This window comes from Thunnus maccoyii, chromosome 13, assembly GCF_910596095.1.
Source record: "Thunnus maccoyii chromosome 13, fThuMac1.1, whole genome shotgun sequence".
NCBI classification, from domain to species: Eukaryota; Metazoa; Chordata; class Actinopteri; order Scombriformes; family Scombridae; genus Thunnus; species Thunnus maccoyii.
Genome location: NC_056545.1, coordinates 18,886,583 through 18,914,161, shown reverse-complemented (window position 1 = coordinate 18,914,161; position 27,579 = coordinate 18,886,583). Strand labels below are relative to the sequence as shown.

General features: G+C 40.0%; 1 protein-coding gene across 4 annotated transcripts; it reads right to left on the bottom strand.

Moving 5' to 3' along the window:
- Positions 1–1,301: 1,301 nt before the first annotated feature.
- LOC121910227 (multidrug and toxin extrusion protein 1-like) lies at positions 1,302–27,579 on the bottom strand. Of its 4 annotated transcripts, none has more exons than XM_042431326.1 (18): positions 27,467–27,579; positions 24,659–24,801; positions 8,984–9,176; positions 7,690–7,791; positions 7,490–7,558; positions 7,240–7,388; positions 7,030–7,072; positions 6,858–6,902; positions 6,599–6,696; positions 6,338–6,435; positions 5,081–5,262; positions 4,461–4,569; positions 4,091–4,166; positions 3,685–3,754; positions 3,465–3,597; positions 2,320–2,414; positions 2,087–2,150; positions 1,302–1,979 (listed from the first exon to the last, which is right to left on the bottom strand). In XM_042431326.1, exons 3-18 carry the CDS (start codon positions 9,173–9,175, stop codon positions 1,747–1,749), a joined length of 1,758 nt encoding a protein of 585 aa, XP_042287260.1. In that variant the 5' UTR covers position 9,176; positions 24,659–24,801; positions 27,467–27,579; the 3' UTR covers positions 1,302–1,746. The 4 variants fall into 4 exon arrangements, with proteins under 4 accessions (XP_042287260.1, XP_042287261.1, XP_042287259.1 ...); XM_042431327.1 differs by lacking the exon at positions 27,467–27,579 and adding an exon at positions 25,425–25,600; XM_042431325.1 differs by lacking the exon at positions 27,467–27,579 and adding an exon at positions 24,938–25,083.

Below are 27,579 nucleotides of genomic sequence, written 5' to 3'. Positions count from 1 at the left end.
ACACACTTTCAGTCAGAGACAAGTAGCTATTCAGTGAAGTCTAGGGCTGTAGTCTGCTGGTCGACTGGTTGATTAGTTGGTCGATATGCTCTTGTCCGACTAAATTCTCATTGGTTGAATAATCTCCGTGTTATTTTCATAAGGAGAAAAGTGCTACATCAACAGCCTTCCAGGATTAATCCATTATTTCCTGCGGCGGGAGGGACAGACTAACAAATTACCTGTGAAAAAAAACCCAAAACATTCAAAACACCCCCGTTGTTTTCACAACTTTGAACTCACCCAACCTAATGGAGACTGCTGGGTCTAACTGTACACAACATTTACTGAACGTTTACTGAACGTTTACTGAACGTACTGAGTGTTACTGAGTGTAATGAAATCATGGAGCACTGTGAAAAATAGAAATTCACAGGATGTATAAACTCGGTGATGAGCAGACTTCTCCTCAGTTTATCTTTCACATTAACTCATTACTCTGACTTACTGTCTTTAGCACATCACCAGCACTAAATATCTTAGTTATCAGTCAATGTGTTGTCTTACTGCCACAGAAAATGAATAAATCGTTGGGTTATTTGCACGACGTCACCTCCCTGTTGTCTCTTGTCAGACCACCAGCTCCATGAGAGGCACAAACTGAAGCTAAAATGTGCTAATATTTGACGTTACGTGGTGGCGTTTCTTTTCAGGGAAACTAATGTTCTGCTAATAAACATTGTACATCATCTAGGTTTTGAACCATTACCAGCGGGGCAAAATAAATATGCATTACACTCTTACCTGTCCAGCAGTAAACATTGGCATCAGTCTGCAAACATTTCTCTCATCAGGGATTTCCATCTGGGTTTATCCTCATTTTATGCCGTTGCTTGTCCCGATTTTGTTTAGCTTCTTTGTGTTTTCATTTCTTTGACGACGACATTTCACGCTCCTGTGATTTTTTAAATAAATATGATCCTCCATTTATTAGATTTTGGTTTCAAAAACTTCTCACAACACAAAATGTTTGGTCCGTTCTTCTTCTTCGTTTTAAAACCGGTGCATTTCCGGTAGTCGCCCACTGAATCTAAAACGCGTAAGGCCCTCACTGGAGCCAGTGTTAGGTTTGTCCGCTCTATGCTACTGTAGAAACATGGCGATGCAACATGGCGGCCACCGTGGAGGGGGACCTGCTCCCATGTAGATATAAAGGGCTTATTTCTAAGGTAACAAAAACACAACAATTATTATTTTCAGCTGATCAGACACTAATTAAGATATACTTATAATCTATTCAATTTTTACCAAGTCTGCTCTTTTAGATATTACTAAATACTACACACTGGACCTTTAAATATGAAGTAATGACAAAAAACAAAGTATGGTAATACTTAGAATTTATCTGAACTCACTTACCTCAAACAACAATTAAGTTTTCAAAACTGTGAAATAATTTCTTTATGCCATTACAGACAATTCATTATAAAGCAGCTATTTTCCCATCATTAGTGCATAATAAATGGCCTGAAATTGAAAAACTGGGAGCATGGAGAGGGAATTTGTTTCAGACAGGCCAGCATTGGAAGATGGAAGCTGCCTCTATGTCATCCTAATCACTTAAACGTTTAACACCCAGAGTTGTGTATGTAGACAAGAGCATAGTGGTCCTTACATACTTTACTGCAACACACTGCTGTGTCTATGCTCTCGAAGGCAGACTCACTGAGCTTTGTTTTGTGCTGCCCAGATGTGGTCTAATAATGGTCACTCGTCTAATTTGAGCAGTCTGATGAGCAGCTCACTGATGAAGACTCCAGCAGCGAGGATGATGAACATGAGCAGCACAGCGAGGCCACGTCGTACTACCAGCTGCCTCACTGACAGAGCCGCGCCATCTGATGCCCGCTGACCTGCACCGAGCTTTTCTAGCTTCCCCTCTACTGGATTCAAAGAAGTGGATCGACTGGTTTTTACCTGCATCTCACCAGAGTCCAGGGCTGTGAGGGAAAAGAGTTTAAATACATGGTTAACCTTAGTTGTGCACTTCTTCCCAGAAAGATGTTCATATGTAGCAGTAGGTAAAATAACAGTAGCTTGTGTTTACCGTTATTTTCTATCCCAAAGATGTTGTTCCTTTCCATAACGTGGACTCCTGCTCTTACCAGTGCCTAGTGAGAGATATTGAAAACAACTAAATCACATTTTTCTAGTATTTAAAAGAAACAGAAAAACAGGCAGCAATATTAGTATCACATGTTGTCTGCATAGTTGAATTTATCTACAATAGCAATAGCACTGTATTAATTGAATCAGTTATATTCCAGTGGAGTTACTCACCTCTTTAGTGGCTTTCTTCCAGTTCAGTTTACAAAGGAAAACTATGAAGAATGTGGACTGTATCAATACACAAATTAATAACCCTGACCACAGCCCTGCAACACAGGAGGAATGAGGGAGTTGATTAGTTTGACTGGAAATATGATCAGATTGCCACTGACTGTGCAGCCTGTCCTCCCAAGAAAAAACGACAGTATAAGTAAAAAATTCAGTTACCAAAAACAACCTGTAGTTACGTTTGAGTGACAGATGCCATCTAGCCTAGCCAAGAAGGTCCAACTCATGGATGTATTAAGAAAACTGGATACAGCGTTGGAGGCGGAGCCCTGTTCATTCCTATGAAAGTTGCTCAGTGGTACAGGAAGCCAAAAAAGTTCGACTTCCAGGTATAAAATTAACAAGATCTTACACACAGCTTCCGCATGATCTTCGGTGTTGTGGGGCCCACAGAGCAAGCGCACTAGTGTTTCCTTTAACCCCGCCTCCCAACCGCATGTACACCAGAGACTTCCACTGGCCGAGCTGGATAACTTCCTGTTTAGCCCCCTGCTAACTGGAATGGGGATAAAATAATTCAAACGTGCTCTTCTAGACTTTCAGACTAACAGGTTAAACCTCAATGGCTTACAGATATAAGGGCACAGATTTCCTTATTAGGAGGTGGCAGGTTGGATGGATGGCAAATAGATAGATAGATGGCAAAAAGTGGACTTAGCTGCAGGAGGCTGTTTGCGTCCCATTTCCAACTGTGTCACGTTTCCAACCGCGAGTTAGGACAGTTTTTTAAAAACTGTGACTACGATTGTTGTGGTGTTTACTGTTGCCATGACGACAATGGTTGCCTAACTTTAACCTACACCATGTTTCAAATGATTATTTTAACCCAAACCATGTTCTTTCCCAAGCCATAACAAAGTCGTTTTTGTGCCTAAACCTAACCAGAACTTAACCACAGTGTCGACACACTATAAAACATAATTATTTTTTAACAGTGATTTTTAATGGTTTAGCGATTACTGCCAACAGAGGCAGCATATTAGAAAACAATCCTATGGGTCGTTCTGGAGTGCACAGACAATCAACCTATATGGTTGTTTAATTATGAGGATGTGTTGGACTGTGTAACATACTTAATCTGTCCTCACCTACGATGCCCATTTTTGCAGGGAACATCAAAGACACTCCGATGGGGAACCCAATGAAGTAGTAACCCACCAGATTACACACAGCGCCAACCATTTGCTTCCCTGTTCCCCTGACAATACCTCCCGTCACACCCTGTGGAGGTAAAACAGAGAAATATAAAATCTGTGCTGGTTTATTTTGCTCAGCACTGGAATGACTTAATAAGACAAAGATTCTCACTGCAAAGGCCTCAGCAACGTGGATGAAACAGTACATCTTCATGATATCAGACACCCTCTGAATAATCTCTCTAAAAGGAAAATGCAAATACAGATATGAAAATGTGTTTCTGACAAAGACAGGTGAGTACAAAGTTTTCTGAGGTAGCTGAGGTTTTGTCCGAGGGAGTGATAGTGCAATTTGATTTTTGGGCAATCATAAATTGATGCATCTCTAAAGTGTAACCAAAGCAAGGAGACAAGCTCACTTTCCTGTCAAGGATCATTGTCCTCTGAGGTTAATATATGATGAATTTACGCATTGACATTACAAAAGCTGTCTCTGCAAGGGTCTGCCTGTTAGATATTGTGTTTGAAGCAAGACTACACAAACCAATGAATGCTAGTAGTGTAAAATCTGTAATTACTTATCTGTGGTGAAAATGTAACCAATCACATCCTTAGACACACCAAGACAAGCTCCAATGAAACATGAGCAGATAACTGAATTGGACATAAGAAACACAGTACATTATTAGAAATATGTGGACAATATATGAAAGCATAATGTAGATTAGCAGATATTCCAAGCTAATAAATGACAGAAGAGAAGACTAAACAGAAAGCTTTTGGTGTCAGTTGAATGAACAAACACGAAACATGACTTTAGTTTGTAGATCCAACCAGAAAATGTATCCAAAAAGGTCTCTTCTGTAACAAAGCTCGACACAGCTGCCTTTGCTGCCTGTATTGGTGCATTGTGGTGGAAATTTGTCAAGCTACATAACTGATTCATACGTGCACAGACGACGGAGACCTTGCTGGATAGCTTGGCTTGCTCTGTGTTCCCAGCACCGAGAGCATTTCCAACCCGAACACTGGCAGCTACAGAGATACCCATTGGAAACTGTGGGACAGGATGAGGTAAAGGAAAATAATCACTTCAGAGTCAAATATAGTAAAACATCAAGATACTTGGGTAGTGTCCTGTAGGTCAAAATCATTCAGGTTTTCACAAAAATCTTACTTTAGTATACATGGTGTTCGGAGATAGAATAGATAAATAGAATTTTAAGAAAACCTTTTTACTTTTATTTGTTTTCTTCCTGTACATTTCCCAATCTACTGCACACAACCAACAGTTTTGATCACATATTATTAAAGATTGTCAACTCTTCAGAGCTAATACAAGATGTATTTTTTAAAACATGAGATAATGCTCAATGATAATCAGTGAGTTAAAACTGTTACTGGAGCAAATGATATACAGAGAATAAACAGATGAAAATTGGTGTTTCGATTCAATCAAAGTTGCAATATTTAATTATTCTATTACTATATCAATCCAAAAGATATCAGGAAAAAGGCTTAGTTGAATATTAATTACAAGAAAAAACAATGTACTACAAGGAAGTTACCATGTAAGCGATAGTAGCCAGTTCATAAATTATAGACTGAGCACCCAGCTCAACCTCACTGATCATGCCTGCTAGGAACCCTGCGATTTCATAAAGCCACCACTCCAGACAAAGCATCAGCATGCTGGGGATGGCCAGATGGAGGAAGGGACCCCACTCCTGCAGACATTCTCTTGACCAACCTGAAACATAGGAGGGATGATGGATTCAGTGAAATGTATTATTGAGACAGCATGCAGTCATGTAAATGCTGCACTGATGAACTATAAGACTTCTTTCACTATAATGTCTATAATGCAGAAGTGAGCCAAACCATAAGTGTAACATTAACATTTGATGACAGATTAAACAAGAGTCTACAGCCATGCTAGCAACCAGCAGACTGTACGTAAGCACAGTAAAAGTGACAGCATGAATAATGTAAGAGGCCTCTGAGAAGCATAAACGCTCACTGATATCAAGGTAAGAGTGAATCCAGAAGACTGAAAATGTTTTATTACCACCAAGGTCAAATTATGGTCGGTAACGCTTTATTTTATGGGTCCATAATTCACAATCATTTTCACCTGGTTTCCTCACACAGCTATGTAATTTGGCACTAATTATAGGTAGAAAAGAGACAGTGTTCAATTTGTACACTTCCAATTGATTAATTCCAATTAATTGATAAGGTAGTGTATCCTGGAGCCCTTTTGCCAGTATACAGAAGGTCAGCTGAACATAAAAACCGGTACAAATATGCAATTTGTCTACAGGCATATATATATGGAGTAGGGCTGCAACTAATGATTATTTTCTTTAATCTGTCAAGAAGAATATTCAGTTTACTCTCATAGGAGACTAAAGAAACCAGAAAGTATTCACATTTGAGAAGTTCTAACTAGAGAATTTTAGCAATTTTTCTTGAGAAATGACTCAAAATGATGAATCGATTATCAGAATAGTTGGCGATTAATTTAATAATAATTGACAAATTGTTCAGCTCTAATATGAAGAATAAAATGTAAAATACTAAATGAATAATGAATCAATATTTACATGGGTTTAGATGGAGCAGATCTTTCAAGAAAATTCCTCTGGAAATGAACAACTGCTTATAAATGACACACCTAAGCTAACTAAAACACAACCTTGTCTTCCCTATAATCATCACGTTAGCAAAGTACATACTTTTTTACCAAGAAACTTTTTAAAAACCTAGGAATTAATACTCAGATGAAAAGTTATCTCAGCAGTAGTTTAATCCCCTCGACTCACCGTCCCATGTAGCTTTGTGCAGCCCCCTGCAGCAGATGTACAAAAACAAAAAAACAGCCAAGCAGTACTGTGAAATGGCGTTGGCAGCTGCAGATCCACTTTGATGGAGTCAAGAGGATTAAGCAACAATAAAGAAGGTAGAAAAAGAAAGCATATAGTCATCGCCTTTCTCTCATACAAAAAACTGTTTATAAATGATTGATTAATTATTAATGATTATGACTCAATTAAGGAGAACACTGTTATACTGTGTGTACTCACGCGATCCCCAGATCCAGGATATTAAGAAAGATGTAGTTGATAATTGCATTTAAAACATTCCCTACGGCTCCGGATATTACCTGGGGCCACATGATGCCCTGTGAGCCAAAGCAGGTGGTTTAAAAAAACAACGCATGCTGTTTGTAACTTCTCACAGTGTTCATTCAGTGTTCGTTCACACACAAAACCATCTTGTTACAGACAAACTTTCAATCATTACAACGTTTCGCACCAGTGGTCGTACAGTCAGTAAACGCACCTGATTCTGAAGATACCTCTGCTGCAGCTGGTACATGAAGGCAGCCTGCACAACACAAAGATGAATAGGGGGAAATTAGATCAATAATGCAACACAACAACCATTCAATTCAGCCTATATAGATGCAGATACTAAAATCATTTTGTTAAACTGTGGAGGGAGCTGAACTCACTGGCAGAGCCGGCATAAAGATCTTCACATACAGCTGGGAGAGTCTTTACAGCAGATAGAAAAAAGGGAAAATTATTAGAAAAAAAATCATGCTGAATAACTTGATGAATGAGTTATGTGTGTATATGTAGCATTTTATGTCAGTCTGCCCTGTTGTATGAAAAAAAGGTGATAAAAGTGTACATCTGGTATTGAGGTGGAAAAGGTTCACCTGGCGACCTCGGCGCTCTGCCTGACAGCCAGCAGAATGGGCTGAGTGTTAATGAGAAGGGCCCAGCAGGGGAAACAGGCTAAGAGCAGAATCAAAACCCCTCTTTGTAAAATCACCCCCACACGCTTTAGGTTACCACTGCCGTAAGTCTGCAAGAAAGGGGTCAGAAATACAAAAAAATGAGCAAGACAAAGGTCATAAGTGACACAAAACTTGATCTGAAGGAGTATAAACAAGAGGAATGGAGTACCTGAGATATGAGAGTATCACATGCTGATGCCAGACCAGAGCCAATGGAAATACCTGTGACATTTATTACCTAAATAAAAACATTATCAAACAACAGTCCAGGTAGAAAAGAAATACTGGTTCAGGCTTGGATAGATAATCAAATCAAAAGCAAGGCAATGAAAGAGATCCTGCCAGTAAAAGTGCTCTCAGATCTCTCACCGCTATTGCTAATGCCACCCCTGCGAGCTCTGTTTTCCCCAGGTGACCGCAGAACACCATGCTGACGAAGCCGATCAGGAAGGTCATCAACTGTGAAATGAACTGAAAAACAAAATCATGTTCCCTTGTTTTCATGACTACGAAAACATAAATGAACGGCACCAAAACATGAATGAAATATTAAACTCCAAATGCGACACACACACACTTCCTGATCAAGCTCATTAAAAAAAAAGGGCCTTGAGGTAAGAAAAAGTTTGCATTTCATCAGCAGCTGACATGTGTTATGCTTTGGTTTTGCTGCAGCTCATTTATATTTCGAAATGTTTTTACTACTTCTCTTTTAATTCTTTGGAAAATAGTTCTAGTCATTGCTGGTGTAGATTTTTTTTACAGCCTTTGGCATCAAAAAGTTTGCATAAAGGCAAACTAAATGTCCTTAACTATCAAGTTCTAGGTTTGTGCGATGAATAGAAGTCGCTGGAAAGCGGATACATGCTGGGTTCTCAGAACTGCTCAACTATTTTTCTCCTGACAAAGTTATAATTTTCTATTGAGGGGGCACTTACAAATGCATGTTATTTCTGTTATATTGAAAATATTATTAAAAAAATGTCTTTACTGTGAATTATGCATACACAAGCCTATGATTTTGAGATGACAGACATTTCAAGTGTTTTAGAGGCTACTTTGAATTTTCTTTTTTTTCTGTTCAAAAACTGCTAAATTCAGCCTGTCAATTTGGTGGAACATCCTCAAGTGCTAATTGAATGAGACCAAGCTTTGCTAGGACTGATGCCCAACATTTCACACTGCATTTGTCTGATATTTGAACTAGTGAGACCTCTAAAGCGTGCACTGAAAGGGTGAAATCTGTATTAGTTAAACCTATCATGGCCACACTTTTTTTTAATTAGTCCCCTTTTTTTGTTGTTACTAACCTTTCAATTACTGTTACAATAAAGAATGCGGCCAAAATTACTGGAATACTACAATCCTCATGTTAAAAATCACATAGAAATTTAAGCCTTTTGAAATTTCTTTTCATTTTTTGATGGAAAGCAACTCAGCAACAAGCAACAACTTTTAATGTCTTATTAAGTGGCCTATGCTGCAAACTGAGATGAAAAATAGCTGCTTTTAGAGATGTACAATCATAACAGCCCCCGCAAGACAGATTTCTCCTAAGTCTAATATGATTCATAATATGCGTCAATCATTTAGCTTTACTAAAATGTTAAATCTAGTGGGGTAAAATTAAATTGTCAACTGGTGCATTTAATTACAATCTTACCATGGGTCCTGCCAGTGTTAAAAACTGAACTGTTTCATTCTTGTAGTCCACAGGTATCCAGAGCTTGATGCTTTTCAGGCAACCGCTGCAGCATGAGTCAACATCGTGAGCAGCAGCAGCAGAAGGTGTTTGTTCTGTTTTGGACTGTCCATTTACTCCTTTACATGCATTTTTTGTAGTTAAATCTTCCATACTGAAAGGAGATTTGGCAGAAAACAGAACCCAATCACCAAACTGAATGATGTGTGTACAGTACAATTCCCCTCAGACATAGAGAAGAAGGCTGGGAGTAATCAATAACCAATTACCTGGATAATAATCAATAACCAAGGCAATGTCCGCCCACCTTGCTTTACATCTGTGAGAGTTGGCATAAACAGTATACTGGGGCATTGCTACAAGTCAGACCTCTCCACCCCCGACCCACCAACAAGCTGTGCACTCCTCCAGGAAACTGTGAACACTGCCAAAACAAAGGTGGTTGTTTTTCTCTCAACTGCTCTGCAGCGTAACAGATCTGAACTGTTGCACCACAGTTCAAAGGAATGAAAAGCTTTTTGGACAAAGTGTGAATACACATGTCTATAATTAAACACACCGTACTGTATGAGTAACAGGGATTTCACCCTGCCTTTAAAAGATCATTGATGGGAAGTGGAAATACTAATGGTGACAATTTAGAGAATTACATAGGAAAAGCTAATTTTGTGCTGCTTTGAATTAGTGAGAGGAGACTTTAGAAAATGCACAGGTAAATGACATGTCATCTTTTCTACTGGTTATGTTCAAAATGAAATCAGATAACTGTATCTGTGGACAAAATGTTGAGCTAAAAGACGCTAAAACAAAAAAAGAAATAGAAATAAAGAAATAACAGAATTAAGAAATATCAAGAAATAACAAGGGATTAACAGCAATTTATGGCATTTCATAGAGGTGATGGCAAGACAGCAAAGCTACAAATTCATGATTTTTAGTTTCCTGAACCTGTAATGTGTGAAGATCATGAAACACTATTCCGTGATCACAACAAACAGCTTTCAATAGATGCCTGCCTATTAGTCTCATTTAATTACATGTAATGCAATAATGTGAACACTACATTCAATGTAATGGCTTTGATTCTTTTTTAATTGATTTTTTTAGTTTAGTATTTTTTTTAATTTGCCTAACATGATAATGTGTCTGAGAAACAACTGCTTTAGTATATTCCTGGTTTTAAACTTTTATTTAAATGACCACAAATTAATTATATTTAATGTTCTCATCACCAATAACTGCACATTGTATGCTAGAAAAAAAGCCAACAAACTTCTTATAAAAACTAACAAAATCCTCTTCCACTATTGGCTATAAAAGCATTTCATGACGGCAGAGATACAGAGGGAACTGACGTCATGTTTGACTCACTTCTTACTCAGAGACACTTATCTATTTCCCTTTGCTGAGGTACATCACAGAGTCTGTCACAGTAAAACAACATACAGGCTCGTATCCTGTCACCTCATGTTGTAGTATGTTATGTTTTCCTCCCATGGTGACACCTCAGTGAGGAGTTCCTCTCTCTGGTTGTGGCTGTGAGAACCTCCCATCGGGTGGTGCTGTTTTGCTCTTGTTGAAATTCAAACGCTCAAATTTTCTGGCACATGAGGCTGCTTCACTGAACTTTGAATGGATTTCTAATCATTTAATCAAATGGTATAAACATTTGCTTCTCCTTCTGCTGATTCAAATCATTAAACACAGTTGAGCGACCTTGCAACATGCGGTCGAACATATTGTCAAACACTGAGTTGATTTTTTGCAATTTCATCTGTTTTCTTTGCCTCTGGGGCCAAAAAAGAGAGGACAGCAGAGAAGAACAGAAAGGAGAAAGGGAAAAGTAGCGGAGGCCAGCGGCAGAGGAAGGGGGTGACACCTTGTGTAGGCTCTCATTCATTTTCCTGGTTCAGTGATGCAGCAAGGCCCACCGGGTCCACCCACCCACCAAATTGTATTCCTCCGGCTCCCCCATCCCAACCACACGCGCAGAATCACACACGCACACGTAAATATGTTCCACCAACCAGCGGGGCCGGCGTCCGCCGTGACGTCACACTGCAGTTCTTCTCGGGCTCCACTGGATGACAGTGGCAAGTCACCGCTTACACATGATGAGCCGTCATTCATGATGGCGACCGTTCACAGTGTGTGTACGTGAGTGCATTTGTATATGTGTTTGTGTGCATTTTTGGGTGGGGTTTGCGCCGGATGGGTAGCAATGGGGTATTGAGGAGGTGGTGAGGGGTTTATTGGAGGGGGTAGGTGGGTTGATGGAGGTGTAGGAGGCGGGGGCGGGCAGTAAAATCGCAAATGAGAGGAAATTGTTTTGAGTCACAGCAGATTTGGTGGAGTGAGATAAGGGCTGATGACGGTGGTGGTGGTGTGATTAGGATTAGGGTGGGGGGTAGTGGTGGTGGGGGGGTAGGGTTTGGAGAGAGTAGAAAGTGGGTGGGGGTGGGAGGTGGGGGGTGGGAGGGATGAGTCTGTGCATGGAAGAAGGTTTTGGGAGGGGTGAGAGTATTTGCACGCACAGTGTCACCATGTTTGTGTTGGGTTTGTGCGTTTATCTGCGTGTGTAAATTTTTCCCTGACTGTGAGAGAGGGGAATTGAGGGAAAGATGAGGAGATAGGTGGTTTAGATAATGGCGGCCGGAGAGAGCGGACGAGGGCAGGGGGTGTCACGCAGAAAGATAGAGTGCGATTGGAACAAGAAAGAGTGGATGAGACAAAAGAAGTGAACATTTGATAGAGAGAGGGGGGGAAAAAAAAAAAAAGGCAGACAGAGTGCAGCGGGTACATAGAAGGGGGGCGTGCAGGCCGTGGATGAGAGGATGGATGAGGGGAGAGACGTTGAGAGAGTGCAAGAGTGATTTTTCGACGTGTTCTCTTCCCTTCTTTGTTGGTTACGTTGTGGGCAGCTTTGGCGGTGACAGCTTTAGGGGTTTTTGAGGGGAACAATGACGCAGAGGGACCCGTCATGTCTGCTCCAGCTGATAATGATGATGCCTAAAATGATATCAATAATAAGTAGCTTCTCACGGAACCCTAAAAACCGCTGGCACGTGACACATACGTCACAGATTATCACACATGACACACTGCGCTGGACACAGACATGGCTATCTCACGTTGGCAGTGTGTGTGAGGGTGGTCAGAGAGGGAGCGAGCGAGACACAAAGAGAGACAGAGGTGGAAACAGAGAGAAAAAGGGGAGCGGGGAAGGAGAGCGGATTATGCTTGGAGTCTGTCACCTGCACACACTTGACATTCGCATACGGGACAAACGTACGAGATGTGCGCTGAAAGTCAAAAATAAAATGAATGCATTCGTAGCTTGCCCCTATTGTACGTGGGCAATCTTGTGTAATTTTGCTTTTATCAGTACAGACAGGGAAAAAAAAAAAAAAAAATCAAAGGCAGCCACTCAGAGAAAGCCGAACCTCACTGAGAAGCCTTGTTTTGAAATGTGGTAAAACCTGAATGAGATGAGGGGTGGGGTGATGTGGGTGGGGGGGTGGAGGGGGGGTGGTTTCACATTTTTTTTTTTTTTTTTTTTCTTTGACCACATTTTCAGTTTAAATCTACACAATGTCAAGCGCCTCATTTGAATTTCAAACCTCGTCAAAGACACAAATAATTGAAGCGTGGACTCATCACACAGAATAATGACGATATAGATGAAAAGTAATTCAGCCATGACTAAAGCAGAAGAAAATTTGCTGTCTGCTCTTTTGAGATGATGTATGAGCTTTTGAATTTCTTTGGTGAGTCATATAGAAATGACTTGAAATAGTCATAGCGATGCTGCACTCTCATTGTGTACGAGGTGCTATAAATATGGTTTGATGTTTTTTAGATGACGATATTTTGAGGATTTTAACCGTTTTCGTGAGGAAGGTTGACAGACAGAAACAGCAGAAGAAAGGTATTCTAAAGCATCAAAAACAAATCCTAACATGTGCACTAACTGTCAAGTCTCTAAGGTAATTAGCTTAAATTATGTCTTAATGAATCCCTTGTCTGACTTGCTCATGGGAACACATGATGATACCGCTGTTGATCTAACAGTGCTCTCCTAACGCAATGGACGAGCCTTCTCAAATGCCACCAACCCTGATTTTTTCTTCCGTGACTCATCCAGCCTCTAAAACAATGCGGCACCGTGGTGCTCAATCCCCTGTGACACACTGTCCTTTCCATAGCACCCTTCATGAAGCTACGGGTTTGTCCGCAGGGGTAAACACAAACAGACAGCACCAAAGGGTGTCTCGGGGGCCGCTCCAAAGGGGGCTAAGACGGGAGCAGAAAAAAACCTTTAAAAGATCAGAAGTAAACAGGTTTTTTTAAGGACATCTGACTCAGTCAAAAGCCTCCCATTAAGGTTCTTATGTATGACTGTGTGTTTTTGTCGGGTGCGTGAAGGGGTTGGAGGGCTGTATTATACATGAGAAATTCATGCTTGGAAGTGATTCTGTGCTTTGTTGACTCATAGACTGAAGAGGCTCATTGACTGTGGCAGCTGGTTGACCTTGGAGAGAAGGCAACCTGTTTCTCTCACTTTCACTTTCTCCCTTGGGGGCTTTTTTTTCCCCCTCCTCTTGTCTCAGGAAGTGAAGCGGGAGATGTACGATCCGACATGAGAGTCACAGGAGGAGAGCAGCACCTGGCCTCACCTAGAGCACAACACGCCTAAAACACACCAGCAGCTCGTGACGCCTCACGAGTCTCTCTGCTGCGCTTTAAAATCGATCCTTACACGCCATGACAAGTAGCTGAAAATAAGTACACAGCATCTTATTTTAGATATTGTGTCTAAAAGCGTTGCACACACACAGGTCTTAATAACACACTAGAGGGATGATTCAGCCCAGCAGGTGCACTACCTTTTACCGTTTGAAATTTCGGCTCCAATTTGCTTCCAACAAAAGTTGAAAGGGTGTACCCATTGCTGAAGTAAAGATATGAGGGGATTTAAGCTGTAAGTGTGCATTACATAAGGAATCTCCATCTTAACTATACAATATAACACTTTAAATCAATATTTTGTCACCTTAAAATAGTGTAACCAGCACTCACCGTTTTTTATGAGCTTGAATGCGCTTTCACTTCCAGATTTCACCGACTACAGACTCAGAGCTTCTACAAAACACTGGCTTTAAAAAAAACAGCTATAAAAAACTCTGTACACTTTTATATCAGTGCCTGCCACAACTTTTCTGCTTTTCTAGCAAACACTACTGTGTAAAATACTCTGCCATTCTTGTTTTCTTGTTGGAGCAATTTTTAGAGAGTTACTCATGTTGGAAGTGTACACACACACACACACACACACACACACACACACACACACACACACACACACCAACATACAGTTCAAGTCATTCAAGAGGGTGAATCAGTCTTCTTGCTTTCTTTGGGTATGTGCTTGTGTTTCCGTCTTCATTCTCCATGAGTTCATCTATTGAAACAGCCATTTCTGATTCAGTTACATTTCTTTCATTACATCAAATTTAAAACCTTGACAGCCTACGATGCAATCCAATTCGTTAGAGAAAGTCTCAGATGCTCTAAGAAACCACCTGATAATTGTTCATTGGAGGGAGCACTACAGTAAGGACTGAAACACAGCAGGTTAATTTTTTTCTGTTGATTTATCTCTTGGGGACTGATTTGATTAATCATTTCAGCATTTACAAAATGGCACTTAGGCCAAAGCAGGATGTAGTCCAATGTGGATGTTTGTCCATGTGTAACACATTGTGTTTGAACAGGGTTTGGCCAAATATGTGGTCAGGATCTACAGCTAAAGGTCGCAACCACAGCTTGTGAAAAGAAACATCTGATTCGGTCATATATTGATCACTAACGGACCCTGACACAAACCATTCCCACTCATTTTCCACTGTTTTCTTCGCAATGTAAAGTTTCCAACTCGGTAAATGGTAGGGAAATATTAATAATCAATATAGTCTCTCATTGACAGCGTTGCCATGGCAACACCGTGAAAAAAAGCTAATAGCTATCCGCTAGTCTTTTTTTTACACCTGAATTTTTCCAGTCTCCAGAAACTTGCATAAACCACTTAACTAAAATGTTCCCATGCTTTAACAGATGCCTGTGTCCATGAATGCAATCATTTGTATAAACGTGTGCACGAGCATACAGCTGCATACACACTCAAACAGCGCACACTGATACACACACACACACAGTAGACTAATGGCACGAGAGTGAGAACACATTGGTGAGGTTACAGTGCGAGGAGATGGCCGATAAGATGCAGCTCCCTCTCAAGACAGAGATTTTTTTTTTTTTTTTTTTTTTTTTTTTACTGTTGCCAACTGCTGTTAGGGAAGCTAAAGCAGCACAACCAGCTACTACTAATACAAATGGACTGAATTAATCTCATTCTTGTTCAGGGACATGAAAGTGGATGGAGGAAATTGGGGAGAGGAGTGAGGTGGCGGGGCGCAGCAGGGGAAGGGAGGGGGAGGGCTGGAGAGTGTGAGTTAAACGCAGAGAGAATTAGAATGAATGATGACAAGATCTGCTTCTTATTTCCCTCTTTCTCTCCTCACTGTGGGTTTTAGGCAGACAGAAGGGAGAAGAAAGCTAATATTTGTCTCTATACATGACCCACGCAGCCATCAGATACACTTTGCTGCAGTCAGATATTTCACAGTCAAGTAAGAACATAATGTTACCACCTAGTGATGAGCTGACAATTTGGAAATTAGTTAATGTTGCTGTTGAAAGCTCAGTTGATTTTCTGTCAGGCTGCAGTATAAATGCTCCTGTTTTGTTTTACAGTAACCTTGCCCTACATGACAGCCAGTGAATAATGAGTCACTTTAACATACAGCTTTGCTAGAAAGTCCTTTTTGTCACTGAAGGGAAAGACGGCAGGGAGCTGAAGCAGATACTTGTGATGAAGAAATCAACACATTCAATATAAAATGACCTCTTCCTCTTTGGTTTCTCTCATTATCAAGGTGTGTCTCTCATTAGCTTGAACATGTAAATGTGCTCACAAAAATATGCAAGATAATACAAGACAATATATTAGTTTAGTGTTACAGTGTAGTAAGTAATGTATGATGAATAATATGTATTTTCATGGAAGTTTCATACCATTTTCATGCACCAGAAGCATGTGAATTTGATTAGTTTTTATTTGTTCTTTTCTCTTTGCACGCTTTTACTGGTCTCTGACATTGTAGCAGTGACGCTAATGTGATTTACATCTAATGTCATTTTCTTTTCTATTGTGACCTTTTCCTGTTGCATTTTTTTCTTTCCCTTCATGACATTTTACTTTTTTTCCCCTGTCTTCGGTTACCTGTGTGTCTGCATTTGCTTGTGTCTTTTTTTTTTTTTTTTTTGCATTCAGTTGGTGTTTGATACTATCGATAAAACCTTCACATGGGTTCACTTGAGATATCTGGGTTGGTAATAATACAACAATGACACTTTTTAATTGCACTACAGTGCTTTTGTTCATAATTTTCTCTAGTTTACATGTATATACCTGTATATAGGTGTGTCTGTATAACATTTAACATTTGATGCAGCCTTTTCAAGCCTGGCCTAACAGACAAAGAGCAGAATGGCAGCAGAGGGAAATACGTATACATGACACAGATGGTCAATTTTAATCCACAGATTTTATTATAACTCATTACAAGAACAGCGACATCATGTTGACAGTAAACCATCTGAAGACTAATTTCTCTCTTTCATTAACGTTTTATATGAAAGAGTTCATTTTTTATCATCAGGTTGATATCTTGAATCCACCAGGAGGGCTGTAAAAGGTCGAATCATTTGGTAGTTTCTTTTCGAATTCCATCATTTTATGTTTTTCACTTGTGCATTCAGCACAAGATTGTGTTTCAGATCTGACAATGCGACGCTTTCAGTGAATGCAGTTTATGAGACAATATGGCATTGTAACTACACAGCTGTGGGCTGTGATTGCAAATCCTGTCTCTTTTGGGTTTGTGCGTTTATGTGTGTGTGTGTGTGTGTGTGTGTGTGTGTGTGTGTGTGTGTTGCCTACAGGTGACTCATCGCACTGCAGATGACCACAATGTTTTTCTGCTGCTTGAGCATTCATAGCTCTCTTTCTACCTTTTCCTCTCCTGTGATTCTCTCACTCCCTTTCTTTGCTTGTGTATTTTTTTCCTCTTTACGCCCGCTTGCTATCTCCTTTCCATCACTGATTTCTTTAGGCGTTACAAGACTATATCCCCCAGATTACATAAGCTCAGCTAGCTCTGATCATTTTGTCTGGACGCCGTGGAAATGCAACAAATAAAAGAGACAAAGAAGCAGAACGTTTACATTTTGGGAGACATTTCATAAACGTCTCTGTGTTTTGTGTGCTACATTGCGCCTGTGGAGGCTGGTCACCAGCAGCAGACCGTTCATCCAGCTCAGGTATAATGAGCCATAATGTCATGTTACGATCTGATTGGCATGACGAGCGTCACAGAGAGGGGCGGGAAGTGGGCTGGTGACAGAGAGAGAGAGAGAGAGAAAGGGGAAGAAAAAAAAAGAGAGAGAAATAATCATGATGATGATGATGATGATGATGATGAGGGTGATGATGAGGGGCTGTGAGCCCAAACAAAGGAACAAGGTGAGGATCAATTTGTGTCTGCCACCTCATTTTCTGAACCCCCCCCCCTCCCCTCCCAGCGTCAAACTCGCATCAATCATACATCCATTTACCCCATCTCTCTCTCCCTCTCAATTACAGCCTCTCCTCCATCTCTTGTCCTCTGTTTTCCTGTCATCTGCATCCTGTGTCACATTCGGTGCCACTGATTTTCAATGTTTAATATCCTTTCAAATGTGTATTCTCTCACTGAGCAGGTGCTGTTCAAATGTTACATTTCCTCCCTGACAACATCTGAATGTTTATGGAGTAGAAAAGGAGCTGAGGCTTAAATCATGCTAATGTGAGCTTTGCTAAATTTGTTGGAAACTTCAACCTTGCTAAAAGAAGCAAATAAATTGTAGAATTTGGCATCAGCTTGCTGAGTATTTGACTCAAAACTGTTTGGATGCAAGAGGTTTGCATTAAATTAGGTTCCTTTGATGTATTTTATGTTATTTTTTTTGCAATGTTACAGATATGAGAGTTCCTTTTCAAAATATATCTAATTATTATTCACATATACAGAATACAATGTGAGTACAATGTGTTTATGAAAGATTTATCTGAGAAAAACCTTATAAATAAAGTGAATGTAACACATTTATTTTTCTGTATAAATTACTAACTTTTATGTGGATATTCAATGATTTTTACAGCCTCCATAAACTAAACTTGCTTGACAAAAATGTAAGATTGTAGATAAACCTAATCGTACACATGCAGGCAGGCAGGCAGGCACACACACACACACACACACACACACACACACACACACACACACACACACACACACACACACACACACACACACACACACACACACACAGCATTTACATTGTAATTACCCCATGAGCCTCTCTCCAGGTCCCCATGGGGCCTCAGGCTGAAGACAGTCTCAGAAGAGTCCCAGTTGTCCCATTGAGGAGATCATTAGCCTGGTTAGAATAAACCACAACATGCGTGTGTGTGTGTGTGTGTGTGCATACGTGTGTGCGTGGGTGTGTGTGTCACTTGTGTGCTCAAGCGTTAAGCGGCTGTTAAATGGACTCCACGGCCTCTAGTGTCCGTGGACATTAGCTTTATTGGTGTGATCTGAAAAGTTATTTAGTGACAGCTGGGATTTCCCTCCCCAGGGACGGAGCCGCTGACAACTCATGATAGCAGACATGAATGAACGGGGAAATAGGCGTTAAATTGAAAGACCTGGAAAACTACCGGGGGAAAAAAAACATCTGAATTGATTAAAAAAAAAAAAAAAAAAATACATAGAAGAAAATTTGCTGAAATTATTTGTTATAAATTCTTAATGCTTTTATATTTTGTACATCTACAAAAAGTGATGAATATATTGTAGTCTCATTTTATTAACTTTAAATCAAAAATTTGATTTGATCATTTTAAAGGGTAATGAAATGACACTGTGCTGAGCAAATAATGTCTTTTAATAACAAAAAAAAATAATTTTAAACATTTTTGAACAAGTTGAAAGCACATTTTTGACATCAGACATTAATGAAACTGCTTCTGTCTTTATCTGAGAAATACACCTGCATGTTTGTTTGCATCTCAGTGTCTAAATGTACTCTTTAATGTATAATAAAAAATGCAAAAACTGTGATCTCCATCAGCTTCTTTGTTCTATCAGACAAGTTCAGTTTAGTGGATGTGAGTGTCTGAGGCAGTGTGGCTGGTTTTTGTGTATTTTAAGTGTTACTGGATCTGTGTCAAGGGTTATAGAGCAGCTGTGCATTTTGACTGTGTCGGGTTAAGACAGCAAACATCTGCATGAAGCGTCAAATGTGTCTCGAGACTCTTTGAACCAATGTGACCTAACCAATCAGCAGTCCCTCTCTTTCTTCATCTCTTTCTGTCTCTCCTTTATCCTCCCCTCTGCCATTTTCCTCCCCACGCTGTTGTTTGGAAAAATTATCCTCCCTTTGCACTCTCTGCTGGAAAAGAGAGTGGAGTAAAGGGGCACAAAGAGGGGGGAGAGGGAGAGAGGGCAACTGATTGCTCCTATTGTTTAAGAGTGAGGCTTGCAGCCTCTTAGGGGATAATTGGCACACAAGGAGGGTAATGTGTTTGGACGGGAAAGGGGAGTCAAAGAAAAGAGGAAAAAAAGAGAGGATGCTGTGAATCAGTCAGATTTAAACATTTTAAATTAATATAAATGAATGAAAACAACATGAGTGAAATCAAACTTGTATATAAATTCAGGTGTTTCATTTATTTGATACACACAGTGTGTTCTTAGTATGTCCTGTGTTGTTTCAGTCTGTTCAAAGGCAAATAGGCCCTTGAAATCAAATTGGTCTGCAGTTTCCGAGACTTCAATGAATAAAATAAAAAAAAGTGTATTTTTTTACTTGTAGCCAGTGATTACTCACAAATTCGATTGTACTGCAGGCAAATCGAAACCTGAAAATGATAACTGATAGCTGGAATAATATTAAGCAGGAGACTGAAAAGCAAAAAAAAAAAAACAAAATTAATTTGTGTTGCATTTTGTGGTCTGTGTAGATGTCTGGTTTGAAATTGTTTGAAAAATCTTTTTATTCATGTGTAAAAGGATATTTGTAACTGGGTTAGAAAAACACAGGAAGCAAAATAATCACGTATACTTAATAAAACTTCCAAATAGTTATCAGCAGGAGATGTATTTGTGGGGGAAATAAAAACCCTGTTGAATTGGGAGAATCAAAAATAAATGTAGTTTTAAATACTGTGAATGCATATTGAAGTGAAGTTTAGCTAATCTGCGTTAGAATAAAAATCAAAAACAGTCCAGTATATTGGCTGACTGTACAGCTAATACAGTTTTATTGACATTTGGCTAAGGGCCACATGGTTAATAAACATTGTCTGTTCATTTTCTTCACAGGAAATGTACATCGCCAAAAATATATCGTGCAGGCAAAACTGTATAATACAGCAGTCGCATTTTCTTTTGAGCTTGTTTTCAAGAGCAGGCTCTGCCACCATTTCCTGGTATTCATGATGTTCTTATTCTATTTCTTACTCCCATTTCTATCTGCATGTGTCCTTTGTTTCCCGTCGAGCACTTTTTTTCAAAGTGCTTGACGGGAAGCAGGTGTTAAAAGTGCTTTTTAAATAAACTTGACGAGAGGAGAAGTCATTTTCTAAAGCGGCAGAGAAACAGCGAGTTTAACGTAAAGGGTATGATAACATGTAGATATTTTGGCAACAATTTGCACAGTCTATGCCCCTTAAAAATCACTCAGACGTGGTATTTTTTAACCTTCAGAAGCCTTGCATGTCTTTTATCAAAACCGTGCGAGCATAAATAATCAATAAAATACATGACAGGTGATGCAGAAATCCTGCTTTTACAAGATTGACCTTTAACCAGCAGGATGACGCGGGCATCACGCAGCGCAGACGTATTGTGAAAACTATCAAGCGTGTAGTATTATCTGAGAGAAGAGTTTGCTTTACTGCGTCATCAAAGCGAGTCCTGCACGTCCCCTCCGTTATGTCTGTGTCTCTATTTCATATTCCAGTCACAAGCCGTGTGGTGCAGCTGCTCAAAGGGAACGATTTGGTATTTTGGAATTTTTTTTTTTTTGGGGTGGGGGGGCTTGATAAGTTTTGTGCCTCAAGGTCTGTCTGGGATGGGATGGCTGCACACGGAGAACGTGCACACTCAACATGCTTGTGATCCACAATCCTTTTAGCTCGATACCTGTGATGAAAAAGGAACATGAAAAAAAAAGAAAGAAAAAAAAGAAAGGATAGAAACATTTACATTCAGTTTGCAAGTATGCCGAAGATGCTGTGAACATCTTTGAGTGCTCGAAGCGTGTGTCTACATACTTGTGTGCGTGTGTGTTACAAATGAGTGTACTTGTAAGACTATTATTTGTGATATTATTTTGTGTGCGAGTGTGTGTGTGTGTGTAGGTGCGTGTGTGTACAGTGTGTCTAAATTGGAAGGCTGTAATTAAATGCGTAGACCTCTCCACTATCTCCTCCTCCAGCCAGCGCCAGTGACGCACAAACCGCAGCACAGCCATGAGTCATCAGGCCCCCAGGATCACCACCCCTCCTTCTATCTCTCTATCCCTGCCTCCATCCACCTCTACACAGCTCTCTATAACCCTCTCTGCCTCTCACTACACATTCCTATGTCCCACTCTTTCTAAATTACCCACCACCACTACCACCCCCACCCCACCCCTCCGGCACGCGCACGACACGAGCGGCCGCTTTTCCCTATACACTCCTTGAAAAATCGTGCTCAATTTCCACCTCAATCCCAACACGCCTGGTTTTATCTCTCAACATCTGGCCGTCGCTCTCCCTACTACATCCCCCCCCCCCCCCCCTTCCCTCTTCATTCGATCTGTCTTTACCCTTTTTATCTCCCCTGTTAACCTCCCCACGCTCACCCGTGAACCGGTGGGTTATTAAGTTTGCCACAGTTGCAGGCAAGACGGGGGTGGGGGGTAGGTGGTTGGTGGACGGGAAGAGCGAGGGAGTTATGGGGGAGACGTTTCAGTGAGAGATGGGCTCAAATTGTGCAGAGAAAAGACTGGGAATGGTGACAGGCGGCAAGCAAAAAGAGCAGCAGTGACAGTGTGTGCGCGGAGTACAGAAAGCTGTGAACAAGTGAGAGGAAATAAGAGACAGAGAGAGAGAGAGAGAGCATGATTTGAGGCATTTGCCACCTGGCGTCCTGAATCATTATCTGACTCATGCTAATCTCTTATCTTCTCAGCCAAACACACACACACACACACATACACGGCACACATGACTAAGAATTTTAAAAACCTAGCACAAGGGGAGTCAAAGCAGCAGTTCTGACTGCCAGACGGAGTCAGGAGGCACCGGAGAGTAAGGATGAGAAAAACTCAAAGGACGGAGAGGAGAGAATCTCTCGACTGTCTGACGAAGTCTCCAACGTGTTTAAAGAGGGAAAAAAGGATATGTTTCATTTTCATCTCTCTGAGTGTTTATGATATGAGTAGGAAGGGAGAGCATATTAAGTGTATGACTCATAAATGTGTGCGCCTCTGTGCCCCACCAACGCCCTGCAGAGAGCATCCATTGCTGCAGGAGGGATAAAAAAAAAAAAAAAAAAAAAAAAGGCAATTTCGTGCTTTACTTGGTGTGGTTATCCAATTAGTTACACAAAACATGTGGCTAAGCGGATGTATGCCAATATGCTTCTGTTCCTGATAGATGTTTTATCCCTGGGAGAGCCTTCACGAATACGTAGCAAAGCTGTCTGATGAAATATTACATTTTGAGTGCAATAGTTTTTGTATTCGGCATTAGTTGTTTCAGTTTGACAGAGAGGATCATGCACTATTATCCTCTGAGCTGACAGTGATAATTCAAGGTATTCTGCGCACAGATGCCGTAAGCTGTGTGTTCATTAACAAAGCCACGCGGCTTGATTGTACAAGGATTTCCCAAAGTGTAAGTATTATTTATTATCTTGTTCCAACATGTGCACATTAACCGTGTGAACATCCTGGACGTTCCTGATAAAGCCACCTTCTTTTAGACCACGCGAATGAACCCAAAAATACGTGTAAATCATTATTTAGAATAGGCTTTATAAGGGCAGGAGCCTTGATTGGTAAAAAATAATGAAACTGAATATGGAATAATGAATAAATGTGGAGCAGTTTACTTTAAGAGAGGAATGCCTTTATACAAAGTTAGCAGTATGCAGCATTTTCCATGTCAGTTTTGAAGTTTGTGATTAACAACAGGGACACCGGTTGCACATATGCAGAGAGCACACAACACGACTCCAGCAATGGTAATTCAAAATCCAAGCCTTGCAGTGGGCGAATGACTCAACGTTATGGCACTAGATACTACTCCACTGGAGTACCCCACATTTATTTCAAACATTCAAAATATTTATGAGTTGAATTTCAATGTTGCCTGAAGCAGACTTTGAAGAATACGGACTGTTAATAGCCCACGATAGTTCAGCTCACAAAAAAAAAAAAAAAAAAAAAAAATCATGCATAGGAAACACTGTTGGTTGGTGATAACATCAGTGTGTGGGGGGTTTAAATGATTGCTTCTAAGATCATCAGAGTAGCTACACAAACAGTGATATACTTTAAATATGCGTGTTGGAAAAAAAAATTAATATCTGCAGATCTAAAATGTCTGATGGGGAGCTTTGAATTTCATAATAATTTTGCTTTTCGTTCCTTCTGTTTAGGATTCTGCTTGTTGTGAGGCTTTGATAAAGGATCCCTATGGATCTGAGTCATTGCAACTTTAATCTCTTGTTCCCCCTCTGAGTATGACATTATGTCTTTATTGTCTTTCTAGCCTGAGTGGAAGGTCAACTGCTGTGAAACAAAACGAAGAACTAAACTTTCAACTCCTAACAAAATCAGTTTACTCTATGTTATTTGGTTATGAGGACACCAATATTGGATAAAGGATATTAATTTAAATGTTGACAATGCTCTGATCAATACATGACTTTGTGTCAAGATGAAGTGGAACAATGTGCGCTCTGGTAGCCTTGTTGCATGTAGTTTCCATCGTTCTACCTGTGTTTCCTGTTTGTTTTCACTATCTGTCAATAGACTAAAATGCCAAAAATAAACATAAAAACATTTCTTTGAAATTCTTGCTGGATTCATTCCTGCTTGTATGTAGCTACAAACCCACTAAGACAGTACATACAGTATATTACATGCACCCTTGCAACCCATGACGATGGCTACTCATCTATTCCTACAATCAAAATGAAAACTGATGGATGCAGAAGAATTTCTTATAGTTTTTGTGTTATATGTTTTTGTCCTAGTCTCCATGCCAGGATTGGTGAAACTGATTCTCCACCTGTCTTGAGATTCATGCTTACAATCTGACCAGTTTAGGTTCCCCCCGATGGACCTGTTCTTCATGCTGGTGCATGTTTGTTTGTGTGTGAGTTTGTCTGCTGTATCAAAGGTTGCTTCGCCTACCTCTTTTCTAGATCATGGCTGCTGCTGGGCAGAGATCTGTGACCTTTGTGGTCCTTGACTCTTCCTGCCTCCTCGCCTCTGGTGGTAACTGTTGTTCATGGTGACTGCTGATGCCCCCACAAGCTTTACAATCCTCTGTTGACCTTGGTGACAACAAACCACAAATCTAAACTAACAACCAACAGCACCGAGCCTCTTTGCAAAACCTACAGGTACAGTTTCCGAAGACAAGCAATGAACCTCGTTCATGTATTTTTTCTTAAGATACTGTAACCTTACATCTGCCTTTTTCATCGAAGACATTTTTACATGGCACAGTAGTAGTAGTAGTGTCTGAATCAGCTACATCGGCTCCAGAGTCCTGGTATTGTGAATGCTGGCTCACTGTTACACGGTCATGGCTTACTGGGACACTTGAATACAACAGAGCCATCGTTAATGTTATTAGTAACACCCATGCTTCTCCTTACTATGACAAATCAAAATGTCTGCTGTGAACAAGGTTAGGTCTGTGGACTAGTTCCCATGTGAAAATCTTTGTGAATGAGAGTTGGTATGATTTTGCGTTCCATTCAAACCAAAGTTTAGTGAAGAACAATTTATTTGCAACAATGGCTGTATGAAAATGTAGTTAGCATACAAGAAGCAGTTTTCCTGCTTTTCATTCCATGTCATAGAACACCTTAGGCTTATCATGTCTTATATGAACAACAAAAGTACTAAACTTTAACACCAAACTAATACATTAAATGACAAGTGCACTTACCATGACACCAAGCAAGCACCGAACATCTTGGTGACAATTTTGTCAATGTTTACCCAATCCATAATGTGACACATCACAGACAGCTTGTGGGACAAGCAACCGATATCAACCAATGCTAATTACAGCAATCTACAAACCCACAGCATAAATGTAAAAGAAAAATACTACACACTTTACGCAAGCTGTATAAATTGCACAGAAGCAGTTGAAAAAGAGGCTTATGCAGTGTTGACATAAATGGTGTTTGATATATCCAAAAGTCCCCGCTGCTCTGTGTTTCAGTTTTCATTTACTTAAATTTGCTCCCTCACTAATGTCTATAGTTTCATCCATATCACATACAAAGACATTCTTCATCTTTCTGATTGGCATCTCCAAGTCATGGGTGACAATTTCAATTAACTTCTTAAAATGTCTTCTACTTTACTTTCCATAAATTTTTTACAGTAATTAAACTAAAACTAAGATAAATTAAATGTATCATCAAATTGTCTTTAAGTAGCAGCACACAAAAAAGCTAATAAAGAAGTTCAGGCACTTGTCTTGTTCTGTTTGCTTTGGGAGAGATCAATGAAGCACTGATTCAGTATTTTGCAGATACTGAACTGTTTTAGTGCCTTCCTCCATCTAAAAAATCTTTTATGAATACTTTCCAATTTTTTTAATGACACAATCTAGTAGGTGCACACTGATGCACATCTACACTTGCCAACAGAATGGCATGTACAGCAATAAAACTTTCGTTAACGAATAAGAACTAAACAATGTAACAAATTAACCTTTTAAAATCTTAAAGATATAATATGTAACTTTTCTTCATTAAAATCTGCATTAAAAAACAACTAGACCTATGTTATATATATTGTGGAGTTGTGTACTTGCAGTATCCCAAATGTTTCCAACTAGGGGTGTGCGATATGACAATATTAGATCGATCTGTCTTAACAGATATTGTACTATAGTGCACATTGTATCAGTTCAGCTCTGTGACGGAGCACAGTCTGCCAGCAGGAGGCTAACAGTTAACGGCAACGACATGGCGAGTGCCTCGTACCACATCTCCAATCTGCTGGAGAAAATTACCCTCTACGGCCGTTTCAATGTCCTGCTAAGAGACTCATCGGCTGCACATCATGTTAAACTGGCAGCTGGGCTGCAGGTAAACACCACCGTTTAGCGGTTAGCTTGCCTGCTAACTGGTAGCACTAACTTCTGTCATAATGCAAGCTAATGTGATGCCAGCTGTAGTGTACTGTGTTGGTGCCTTTTTTAATGGTGCACATCCTGCTAATTACCTGAAACAACACATTTATACTTCTACACAACATCAACTATTTGCTTTTCAGCTGTGAAATTAGATTGGTTGTACTGTTAGTTTGGTTCCCACTGCATATCCATTTTAAACAAGGCAATTTTAATAATTTAAAAAAATGCAGCTTTGCACATCTGCTCTTATTTATTGATAGAATTGTTTATGTTTTAATGTAATTTTATGTGAGTCTTTCATGGGTGTATGTTTTTATGTTGTATGTGAGCCCTAACCTATGCAAATTTCTATCATGTGATAGACAAAGTTTTTTGAATCTTGAATCTTGAGTGCTGTTCAGTAACTTGCAAAATAGTCTTAAAAACCAACATGAGCAAACGTTAGCAGCAGCTCGGCTCACAGCCTCTTCTGACATCCTGTGTCCGCTGAACAACGTGGGAGAAACACTGATTTTTAACATGAAACTGCTTTATTCATGTTTTTACCGGTTTTAACCGTAAACTGAGGAGACTTCTGTGGACAAATCGGCTCCTGGTAAAAATCTCCTGAACAATGAATACTGAAGGAATCTTAACTGGGAGAAGCTGACCGCAATGACGGCAATGGTGGTTGTTTTTACAACGAAGAAGACTCCCATGATCCCACGCTACTTCACAATGTCATCAAACTCTGTCTTTTGTTATTGTTTTGATTGAGAGACCCGTAACCAGAAACTACATATTGTGGGTTTAATTCCTTCCGTATCCAAAGCTCTCCATTAATCTCCAAAACTCACCATCCAAGATCTTTCCTGTTGAGAAGTTGATCATCTACAGCAGTTGCTACATCAATCTGTTGCACAACCAAGCAGCATCTTGACTTTTGTTTTTTGCCCTTAATATCTTTGTG

Coding starts and splice junctions, on each gene's coding strand:
- LOC121910227 (XM_042431324.1), bottom strand. CDS start 10,575: ATGGGAGGTTCTCACAGCCACAACCAGAGAGAGGAACTCCTCACTGAG. Junction 2,151..2,319: donor GGAAGAAAGCCACTAAAGAG/GTGAGTAACTCC, acceptor ATCTCTCACTAG/GCACTGGTAAGAGCAGGAGT. Junction 1,980..2,086: donor CTTTGGGATAGAAAATAACG/GTAAACACAAGC, acceptor TTTCCCTCACAG/CCCTGGACTCTGGTGAGATG.